Raw genomic sequence first — 12,273 nt, 5'->3', positions numbered from 1 at the left:
AACCCATTGATAAATGTGTATTTCTAAAATTAGCCACGCCCCCTTCCGCCCCTACAAAGTGCGAAAATATCCCACAGCCACAATATTGAAGATTATCTATCAGATCGCCGAATTGGGATCAGATTGAATCATTATTATAGCCAGAATGAATAAATTTATTTATATTATTTATTGTGGCTAAACCCACCCTGTCCAGCAGCTTTTTTTATTTTTTGCACATTCTCACATTCACACTCTGTTTCGTGTAGTGTGCGGCTCTAGGTTAAGGGGCGAGCTAAAAGAGCGTGTTGGCGTGAGAAGTGATCTAGATGTACACACATGGATGAAAAATGAAGAAAAAATTTGAAACAAACCGCTAAGGTTCAGATGTAATACTGAGTACCGGGTATAAAAGTTGTGACGCGAAAGAAGCGTCTCACACGTCCCTTCTCGTTTTTATATTGAATAAAGTACCGGTCGCGAAAGTACGATATTTCAAAATTATTACCACTAGTATTCCCTCGCAAATTGTTATTTCCTTCATAATTGTTTAAAACCTACTAATAACTAAAATTTTTTAGTAGAGTTTATAAGCTGAATATAACATTATTAAATTATTTTATATATTACCAGCAAACCCCACGCGGCTTCGCTCACAGAAAGGAGGTATTTAGGAAAGGTGATGTGTTAAAGTATGTTGTATCTTTGTAACTCTTTTCCACACCACCATAGAGGTAAAGTGAACACCGCAATCTTTCCTAATTGCTAGTTTCTATAATAGGGGCTCTAGGTTAAGGGGGCGAGCTAAAAGAGCGTGTTGGCGTGAGAAGTGATCTAGATGTACATACATAGATGAAAAATGAAGAAAAAATTTGAAACAAACCGCTAAGGTTCAGATGTAGTACTGAGTACCGGGTATAAAAGTTGTGACGCGAAAGAAGCGTCTCACACGTCCCTTCTCGTTTTTATATTGAATAAAGTACCGGTCGCGAAAGTACGATATTTCAAAATTATTACCACTAGTATTCCCTCGCAAATAATTTCCTCCATAATTGTTTAAAATCTACTAATAACTAAACTTTTTTAGTAGAGTTAATAAGCAGAATATAACATTATTATAATACTTTCGCTCACAGAAAGGAGGTATTTAGGAAAGGAGATGTGTTAAAGTATGTTGTATCTTTGTAACTCTTTTCCACACCACCATAGAGGTAAAGTGAACACGGCAATCTTTCCTATTTGCTAGTTTCTATAATAAGTCTACTAATTCTTGTTATATTCTAGAGTAATTTTCAGATATTATATGTACAGCCTACAATTATCATCTGCCCTTTATATATGTATGCTAACAAGAAGGGACGTGTGAGACGCTTCTTACGCGTCACAACTTTTATTCACGGCACTCAGTACTACATCTGTACCTTAGCAGTTTTTTGTATAATTTTAACTTTTTTCTTCATCTGTCATCTACATCTACAACACACCAACACGCTCCTTAAACTCGCCCCCCTTCCCAACACTGCAGAGGCAGAGGCAGAGACGCGGCAGAGGCAGCGGCCGCACACTGCAGAAGCAGAGTGTGAATGAGAGAATGTGAAAAAAACAAATATAAGCTGCGGGGCGGGGTGGGTTTAGCCACGGTAGTGGCAGAGAATCGTCAGAGGCAGAGGACGCACACTGCGCGAATCAGAGTGTGAATGAGTGAATGTGAAAAAACAAATATAAGCTGCGGGACGGTGTGGGTTTAGCCACTGCAAATTAATTTCCATAATAATGATCCAACCGGATCCCAATTTCGGATCTGATAGATATGGGCATACCCTACAGAATAGCGTTTTTAGTTTTCTTTTCTCTTCAAAATTGTTGCTGTGGGAGTTTTTCTCCCTTTTGCGGGGGCGGAAGGTGGCGGGGATCATATTTGAAACACACTTGTAACTGTGTGAGCATACAGAAGTCTGGATGCAAAACTTGGTTGCCCAATCTCTTATGGTCTCTGAGTACTAGGCGCTCATAACGACGGACAGACGGACGGACGGACAAACATAGACTCGGCTATTGATGCTGATCAAGAATATGTGACCTTATGGGGTCACAAATACAATATACCCTAAATCAAACAAATTTTCCTCCGCACGAAATTATAAGCATCAGCTGTTTTTACATGGATGGTGGAAGTGCCAATGTGAACAGGCGTTTCGCACCTTTCAAAAAATCCCAACGTTCCGCTGGGATGGGCTCAGTGTACAGAGCCTATTAGTCCGTTCCGACAGGACATATATGCAATAAACATGTGTTTATCTCCTTATAAATTGATCAAATGAGTATAAGTATATAAGTATAAGATTAATAAATAATAATATCCATATAATCAGTTTTCCTTCGACTGCATGAAAGAGTTTTCCATCGTCTTCATTAAATGCTCTTTTCTAGCCTCTTTGCCCTTGTTTCATTTGTTCCTTTCCTTGTTCCTTGGTTCAATGTGCTATGGGCTTTAAACGCATTTGAAAGTCAACACTATCGATTTTTAACCGAAAAAGTCGATTGTCGTCTGTATGTTTAACTATCGATACGTTGATTTTCCCCATTCCTAATATATATTACAATAATTTTATATAATACAATTCAATGCAATACAATACAATACAATACAATACAAAACAAAATGAATCAGTCTTCGTTGAGAGCGATTTGCCAAACTTGGAGAGCATCTCTTCTGAACAGAAATCCTATACTCTCCAACACCCAGCCGTCTTTTTTGTCAAATATCTTCTTGCGAAATACTAGTTTTTTTAACAAACGTAAGTTTAGTTTCTTGTTAATGCATACCTACATACATATGTATTTTCATAGTTTCTTGTGTCGTAATCAATTCTATACATATGTATGTATGTACATATGTATTTTTTATCCTTAATGTTATTAAGCTTTTGGTTTAATATTTGCGCAATGAGAAATGACCTCGGATCCCGTGATCCATGTTTGTATATACATACATATGTTTGTATGTACATACATACTTAAATACAAGCCACCTCAAATTCCTGAAAGCACTTCATTCAAATAAAAGTATATATTAAAATAATAAATTTATATAATTCAATAATCCACTGAGTCGGTAGGACCCCTATGCTCCAGTTGTACATACATACATACAATGTATGTATGTAGTTTTTTGCAAATGAGGTTTACCGGGTAAACATCGCACTCAGTTAACGAGACCACATGGCTAGAATGCTCTACGCATACATATGTACATATGTACATACAAATGTATGCATTTTGCAATGCCATTGCCATCTTACACTTGCACTTAAATCAGTTAAGCTTCGCTCCTCATTGACAACAATTATATAAAAAAAAACAGCTGACTACGCCAAACAAATCTAGCCGTTCCCAACGAAAGACCTCTCCAATTATTCCGACATTTCCCACCCCTTTTCCAAGGTAATTTTTCTCGAAGAGTAATTAGGGTATGTACATATGTATGTATGTACATAAATATATTGTATTTTTGCACAAAAGATGTACATATGTAACGCAGAGAAGGAAACGTTTCCGACCCCATTAAGTATATTCTTGATCAGCATCAACAGCCGAGTCGATATAGCCATGTCTGTCTCTATCTGTCCGTCCGTCCGTCTTGTTGAGGGCCTGGATCTCAGAGACTATAAAAGGTAGAGCCACCAAATCTTGCATGTGTATGCTGTAAGCTCACACTGTTACAAGTGTATTTCAGAATTTTGCCTAGCCCACTTCCGCCCCCGCAAAGAGCGAAAATCTGCTGTATCCACAATTTTGAAGATAAAAGAAAACTAAAAATGCCATTAAGTAGGGAAGGATCTGATCTGATAGACATGGTCATTCCCTACGGAATGCCCTTTTGCGTGGGCGGAAGGGGGCGGGGCTAATTTTTGAAATACACTGGTTTAGGTGTGAGCAAACAGCCGTCTGAAGGCAAAATTTGGTGGCTCTAGCTTTTATTGACATGGCTCAATCGACTCGGCTGATACTGATCAAGAATATTACATTATGGGGTCGGAAACGTTTCCTTCTGTGCGTTACAAACATCCGTTATTCCCCACAAACACAATCGACCCTATTTACTCTTCGAGTACCGGATATAAAGAAACCTCTCTTTTATAAATATTTTTTTTTAACTCAAAAGAATTTTTAACTCAAAAAACAATAACCGAAATCATTTTTTCAAACCACTTTCTTGTATTTTTTAGTGCCTGCCGAGGACATTTGGAGAGGAGTAACTGCAGTCAGCAATGCTGGAAAAAAAAAGGGGTCGTGGGAAAGGAACTGGAAAAAAAATAGCGAAGGATCTAAATAAAGGACAAACTATAGGACTTGGGAAAAATAATTGCATATGGCCCGGTTTAAATTCGCCCATAATCCGTGGAAATGAGCTCATATATCAGCAAAAACTAGCTGACAACTTGGACAGAGAAAATGGAATTTTTAAGTTGCGCGATTCATTGAGTAACTTTAGAATGGTGAAGTTAAATTCAATAGATCGTGGATGGTCTGGAAGTAAAATGCCAGGCAGGAGCATTGGCCCCCCTGATACTGTGGGAGAAGAAGAATTCAGTTCATTTGATACCCGGGTACTGGAGAATAAAATAGTTTTTATTATGAAAGGAAATATGGGAAGGAAACGTAGATATTCTGTTTTATCCGTTACTGGTAATGGGAATGGGTTGGCAGGATTTGCAACAGTTAAAGCCCCAGAAGTTCGAACTGCGCTTCGAAAGTCGAAAAATCGAGCAGGTCAAAAACTAATTAATATTAGTCTTTGTGAAAACCGGACCATATACCATGATTTTTTTACTGGTTTTGGAAAGACTAAGATATATTGTTTCAAAAAACCTGAGGGCCATGGATTAATATGCCATCGTGCAATACAAACTATTTGCAAGGTTATAGGGATAAAAGATATATACGCAAAAATTGAAGGTTCTACAAATCTTCAACACATAGTTAAAGCCTTTATTATTGGTCTAATGCGTCAAAAATCGTATCAAAATATTGCCAATGAAACAAATTTAAATATTGTTGAGCAACGAAATGCAAGAAATGGATACACAGAAATTAAAGCTATTGCGCCAATGCCTCAAGTACAAGAAAATAATATGAACGCTGTCGACATTATGCATTTCACACTAGGAAATAAAATTGTACTTAAAAAATCAGCAACGTATCCATTTTATGTCAACTCAAGAGGCCATAAATTATATCAGATTAAGGAAGAACGTTTTCGCAACCAATCTAATGTAAGACTACATAAATTGGTAAATTTCTATGGATAATAGTTTAATAAATGAGATAATACAAAAAAAAACTGGCTTCAGACCCATCCAATAAAATTTTGGTGACTGCAATTTATTTAAGATCTTAACGAAAATACTACACAAAAATACACAACTACTTGCACAATAACTAAAACTATTCATAACGGGGGGGGGAGATTGTGAGAGATGTTTAAACGAGACGATAACGTCGCGATCAAAATTTATCGTAGCAACTAGAACTTAAACCAGTTGCACTGCGGAGAGTTTTCTACGGTTCGCAAAAACGCAAAACGGAACATTGGTATTGGTACGAATCACTGTAGTACGCGTGTACGTGAGGGCAGCGCAGCAGCCGCGCAGTAGCGCACCCCAGGGATAGGGCCGTGCCGAGCCCTGATCTAAAGACACAGCGACAGCCTCTGATGGGAAATATTAAGCTTTAATATGCAAAAATGTGGATTTTGTGCGGTATTTTTTACGAAATGTTGACTATAAAAACTCGGGAAAAGTTACAAAAAATATATATTGTCTTTTTTTTATGTACAGGTGCATTAATTGGGCGTTTTTAAAGGTATTGCTTATCAAAATCTATGAAGCATTTTTGCATTTTAAATTCACTCTCCCCAGGATTGTTTAGGCACCGATTGTTTCGAAAGAACCACGGTCGCCTTTGGCAACTTCGCGGATATAAGGTACAGCAGCGCGCCGTCTGACAGCACTGAAAAGCTTATTTGCCTCAGCGTGACCCTCTGTGTAAGCGGCTGCCTGCACTGCGGAACAGGCCTTGCACTTGTTCTCGATGACCGTGAGAAAGCGAGCTTGTTGGGGTGTGAGGATCGGTATCGGCCTGCCTGTTGCCAAGGCAAACTTCGACAGGTCTGAACTAGGGACAGACTAAGCCACAGTGCCTGTAGAATTCGGACGGGTCGGATGTGAGGAGACTGATGTATTGAGTGAGGCCGATGATGGGACTGTTCTCACTGGCTGGTTATGGTGTGACTGGCGTTTGCGGTTGCGGGAGAGATGCGTAGCCGTCTTGGAGAGCTAACCGGAAAAAGCTTTCCGCTGTCCTTGCGGCCCGTTGGCATATCACGCGCTCACACAGACAGAGAAAAAGGATCGGACATTAATAGATCTTACAATAAATAAAAAACAAACACTATCGAACGCATGGAATTTGGTTGTTTCTGCACGTATGTATGCTCTAGACGATATGGGAGCCGAAAGCAATTACATATCCCGAAGGAAACAATATTTTCTATTCCCAGTTCGTTAAATGAGGAGAAAACAAGGGTAGAAATTGGAAAACCCAATAAATTTTATTATCTTCTTTATAAATCGGTATTGGAATTTTATTAACTAGCGAAAAATCAGTCTCGGATGGATGCCCGGCTCAGTCGCGAAAAAACCGACAGCTTTTTGTATTTGGGCCCCAACTAGTTTCGCGACAAGCCAACAACTTGGCAAATGGCACGATAAAAATGCGAAAAAGCTTAAATATAAACTGTGACTTTTGTTAGGCTAATATTTTCCTGGTATATGGGTAATTAACTTGGTTGTGGAGAGCACGAAGTACGTGTGGAATGTGTATAATGCTCGCTCTGATAATATGCCATCTGAATTATGTATGTTAGAGTTAAATGTCATTGTTGATTATTTTCTTTGACAGTGACAATTATAAGCAGTCGCGAATGTCCCCTCTTTCGTTTCACACCTCTTGTGATGCCCATTTGCATATCATTGTTATCTTCTTCTAATATCCGACCCTTTCTGTTCGACGGTGCATCAGGGCCCCTCGAATCTTGCTAGAAATGCTCCACAAATAAATACAAAAAAAATTAAACAATACAAAAAAATGATGTGAGACGCAATATTTTTATACTGACTGAGTACCGGGTCTAAAAGTTGTGACGTGTAAGAAGAGTCTCAAACGAATAGAACGATAGCAAATCAACCCTGTTCTTTGTTCGACAGAACATTTTGCCGTCAGAATTTTGCAGTTGAGTACCCAGATCAGCAGAAAATATGCCAGAAAAAAGCCGATTAAATACTTGATAAATCGCAGCAAAAGAGGGCTAGAAAGGAGAATTAAAGGAAGATGATTAAAAACTTATTAATGCAGTCGAACGACAACTGTTGCACACTGCATGAGACAGAGGGTGCGAGCGAGAAAGAATGCGAAACCACAAACAAGAACAAGAAACACTGCAAATTAATGTATTCATTCTGGCTATAATAATGATCCAATCTCGTCCCTATTCAGTGATCTGGTAGGAATGGTCATTTTTTCATTGTGGTGGCGGAAAGTGGCTGAATTTTGAAATACACGTGTATCAGTGTGATATCACAGGTGTCTGGGGGCAAAATTCAGTGGCTCTAGCAAAACGGGCATACGGACAGACAGAGATGGCTTTATCAACTCGGCTATTGATGCTATGGGGTCAGAAATGTTTATTTATGTGCGTTACATACATCCACTTTTGCACACCAATAAAATATACCGGGGACTTAATAATACCTAATACTTCGTTATTTAGCTTTGATAACAATGTTATCAACTTATTTTAGTTATATTTTTTGTCCTCAAACATAATTTTTATTCATAATTATTATAAATAATTTAGATTTTTAATTAATTAATTTATTCATAGAGATCTTAGAGTGCTCCATTTAATTCTTTTGTGCTTCTAATTTAAATGGATGATTTAAAAAAAAGAAAAAAAAGAATAATCATTATGTACGTCCCTGAAATATACCCTATTTACTCGTCGAGTACAATCACAATTATTGTTCGTTCCAATTCGTCTGTCCCGAAATCGATTGTTAATGTAATGTTGTCTTGACTCTATTCTGTTTTCTATTGAGCCACATTACCTATTATGCAGAATTCATTCGGTAATGTAATGGTTGGCGGTTAACCTTCATAAAATAGACTTTTTTGAAATACACGCGACGCCTCTAACAACGACGTGAGTATCCAATAACGCAGTTAAATTACTAAAGCATCCAAAGTAATGTGGCATTTTTATATTACCAACATTTTTCATAAAAACGTATGACGTTGGATTATATCTACATACATACATGTACATACATATGTATGTACGTATGTATTCTTTTACACACGAATGTTCATACATACATTGATCTATTTCATGCGGCATTAAATCTCTCGACTTAAATGTGTTAATATAAGTATATACATACATTTACATGCGTATGTATGTACAACTGTGTTTTTTCATTGAAGAATATTAATAAACATAATATTTCAGACGCTAAAAAATGCGGCTTAAATTAATTTATGTCTGTAAAATCTGAACTTTCGTCACATGCCTGTAAATCTCAATGTGAACCCATTCATACTGTGTGATTTTTGCTCAGATAGATAATTTCTTTGTTTCGTATAAAAACAATTGGATAATTACTAAATATTTTTATTTTGCATCTTATATTAAAGAAACATTCATCGTCTCAGGAACGTAGGTGGGGTGCAACATCAATTAGCGCACTTACTCTTGCAACCGACGAGCGTATATCTGGATTACAAAAACATCAATAAACCATCGCCGAAGCCGACTAAAAAATTGTATACATTTGGGTACGTTGGTATAGAATAAGAATGTTTTAAATATGAGACCAATTTCTGAATAAAAATGCAGATTTAAAGAAGTATGTATGTATGTAAATTAGCTAAACAAATTTTATAATGCATAAGCTGCTTTAGTTAATCAAGTGTTCTTGTTTTCGACACGCGTTTTCAATGTTTTCGTCAGACACTTTGTGTTGCCGTCAATTTATTAATTTAGAAGAAGTAGATAGAACCTAAAAATGTTGGTTCAAAGTCAAGAAATGCCCAAGAGTGCAAAGTATGACTCGCTTAGCGTATCCTGCTACATAAACGATCGGTCGAAACTCCGTTTCTTTATATGATATATTCATCAACCAGATACAAGGGATAGCGACTTGATAGTACGAATTTTTCGATATTTGGGCATGCAAATATTATCCATGATTAGTTTACTGTGGTCTCGTATGTACAGTTGCGGCGAAAATAATATCACTATGAGTTCTATCCAAAATGATTTGCATTTTGCTGTAATATAAAGTAGGTTTAAATGTGTCCTTACTCTCACGATAAAAAATAATAAACAAGCAGGGATATGTCACTTTATGTGCATGCTTTTCGTATTATGCAGGTGGTCCAATATATGGCACAAAGCTTAAATCAGAAAATGTTCGGGTCCAATTTTTAGCTGCATCAATAAGCCTTTCATAATGGCAACTTTACAATTTTATTTAGGTGAAAAAAGACAGCTCCAGTTTTAAAAAATTGTTTTAAAAAAATTCGGCAAAGTATATATATTTTTAGTCAGTTAATTAAAGATGGATAGACGTGAACATAGATATGTCTGTCTCCCCGTCCGTCCTGATGAGCGCCTAGCTCTCAGAGACCATAAGAGCTGAAGCAACTAAGTTTTGCATCCATACTGCTGTAAAATCAAACTGTTACAAGTGTATTTAAAAATTTCGTCTCGCCAAGGCCACAAATCTGCCATCCCCACTTCAATACAAGAAAACAAAAAAATCAGTTTTACAGAGGATGTCCATATCTATCAGATTCAGTGGTTCAGAATCCCCCACCCCTTTCAGCAGCATCGCACGCACACCCTCCTCGTGCAGCGTGCGGCCTAGGCGGAGAAGGGCAAGTTGGTGTGAGAAGTGATGAGATGTAGAAGACAGATGTAGCTAAAACAAATTATAAAATGTAAAATTTAATAAAAAACGAGGAGGGACATGTGTAACGCTTCTTACGCGTCACAACTTGTATAGCCGGTACTCAGTAGTACATCTTTACCTTAGAGCCGCACACTGCACAAAGAAGTGTGTGGATTGAGAGAATGTGCGAAAAATAAAAAAAGCTGTTAAGGGGTGGGGGTTAGCCATTGCAAATGAATATCGTCATTCTGGCTATAATAATGATCCAATCGGATCCTTATTCAGAGACCTGATAGAAATGGCTATTCTGTACAGAATTGCGTTGTTACTTTTCTCGTATCTTTGAAGTTGTGGCTGTGGAAGATTTTCGCTCTTTGTGGGGCGGGGCCAAATTTTGAAATACACTTGTAACAGTGTGATATCACATGAGTCTTCCGACATAATTGGCGATTTTATCTCTTATAGTCTCTGATATATAGGCGCTCATACAGAAGGACGGAGCATGCCTGTCTGGCTATATCGACTCGGCTATTGATGATGATCAAGAATATATGTATATACTTTATGGGGCCGGAAACGCTTCCTTCTGTGCGTTACATACATCCACTTTACAAATGTAAATCTCCCTTTTTTTTGCGTGATATAAGAACTTATTTTAAAGTTAGGGCTGTCAAACAAAAATCTTGCCTAAATTAAAAAAAACCTATTTTGTACTTTCAGGAAGTCAAACAATACTATTGTTGTTTGCAGCAATCAAAATAAATCTGAAGCATTTTACAAAGCCACAAAGCGCACCATCCAACTAACGTTTGTAGCAGTTAAACAACGAAAGTACAAACCATTAGTGGAAATGACATTACCAAGTGCCGCTCGCGTGTACACAGATGTGAATGCGCACAAGCCAGATGAATATTGGGACTACGAAAATTATGTCGTCGATTGGGGAAATCAAGACGATTACCAATTGGTCCGAAAACTCGGGCGTGGAAAGTATTCAGAGGTGTTTGAGGCTATTAATATTACGACCACAGAAAAATGTGTTGTCAAAATTCTAAAACCCGTGAAAAAGAAGAAGATAAAGCGTGAAATCAAAATTCTGGAGAATTTACGCGGGGGAACTAATATCATAACACTGCTAGCAGTTGTTAAAGATCCAGTGTCTCGCACCCCAGCGCTAATCTTTGAACACGTCAATAACACGGATTTTAAACAACTTTACCAAACACTAACAGACTACGAGATTCGCTACTATTTGTTTGAGCTTTTGAAGGCGCTTGACTACTGTCACAGCATGGGCATAATGCATCGCGACGTAAAGCCACACAATGTAATGATTGACCATGAAAATAGGAAGTTGCGTCTTATAGATTGGGGCCTTGCTGAGTTTTATCATCCAGGCCAAGAGTATAATGTGCGAGTGGCATCGCGATATTTTAAAGGTCCCGAGCTACTTGTCGATTACCAGATGTACGACTATTCACTAGATATGTGGTCCTTGGGTTGCATGTTGGCGTCGATGATATTTCGAAAAGAGCCGTTCTTCCATGGTCATGACAATTATGATCAACTGGTACGCATTGCAAAAGTGTTAGGCACTGAAGAGCTCTACGCATATTTAGATAAATACAATATTGACTTAGATCCGCGATTTCACGACATTCTACAGCGTCACTCACGAAAGCGATGGGAACGGTTTGTTCATTCCGACAACCAACATCTCGTTTCTCCCGAAGCATTGGACTTTCTTGATAAACTATTGCGTTACGATCATGTAGATCGACTTACCGCTCGCGAAGCTATGGCTCACCCATATTTTGTACCCATTGTGAATGGACAAATGAATCCGAATAATCAGCAATAGGAGGTCAAACAAAATCTAATAAATATGGAGTTGACGAGGTCGAGATATCAGCCATTTAACATAAAGAAAAAGTTGAATCAGAAAGAGGCGAACAAAAATTCCGATATTCTACAAAAAAAAATCACGGGTTGATAAAATGTTCTTAAAGAAAATATACACCGAATTGACACTGTTTCATAAAAATTAAAAACCACATGTTTTGTAAAATATGCTAAAAGTGGGGATGAATTAAAAGATCATTTTTGTTTGTTTTAAAACCGACTCTGAAATTGACTATCAAAATAAAAAAATTACACAATAACTGCAAGCATATAAACAAATTAAGTGTATTTGCGTATAAAATGCAAGAGGGCCACTTCATTATATTTATCATATATTTACACATAAATTATAAAAGCAAAAACAAAATGTTAGTTTCCT

At 37.5% G+C, this 12,273-nt stretch overlaps 2 protein-coding genes across 2 annotated transcripts; both read left to right on the top strand.

Annotated features, from left to right (window-relative positions):
- Positions 1-2,607: 2,607 nt before the first annotated feature.
- On the top strand, positions 2,608-5,343 carry LOC117897881 (28S ribosomal protein S5, mitochondrial). The gene is given in 3 exon segments (XM_034806956.1): positions 2,608-2,777; positions 4,209-4,258; positions 4,260-5,343. Coding segments are annotated over 3 exon segments (1,218 nt in total). The 5' UTR covers positions 2,608-2,641; the 3' UTR covers positions 5,292-5,343.
- A 3,390-nt stretch (positions 5,344-8,733) lies between these two features.
- Positions 8,734-11,913, top strand: LOC117897434 (casein kinase II subunit alpha). The gene is made up of 2 exons (XM_034806273.1): positions 8,734-8,874; positions 10,713-11,913. The coding sequence occupies exon 2, from the start codon at positions 10,843-10,845 to the stop codon at positions 11,851-11,853; it is 1,011 nt and encodes a 336-aa protein (XP_034662164.1). The 5' UTR covers positions 8,734-8,874; positions 10,713-10,842; the 3' UTR covers positions 11,854-11,913.
- The last annotated feature ends 360 nt before the right edge of the window (positions 11,914-12,273 follow it).

This window comes from Drosophila subobscura, chromosome O (assembly GCF_008121235.1).
Source record: "Drosophila subobscura isolate 14011-0131.10 chromosome O, UCBerk_Dsub_1.0, whole genome shotgun sequence".
Classification (NCBI taxonomy): Eukaryota; Metazoa; Arthropoda; class Insecta; order Diptera; family Drosophilidae; genus Drosophila; species Drosophila subobscura.
The sequence above is the reverse complement of the archived record's forward strand: the minus strand, read 5'-3'. Positions and strand labels throughout refer to the sequence as shown.

Excerpts from the sequence above, each read along its gene's own strand:
- LOC117897434 (XM_034806273.1), top strand. The coding sequence starts at position 10,843 with ATGACATTACCAAGTGCCGCTCGCGTGTACACAGATGTGAATGCGCAC.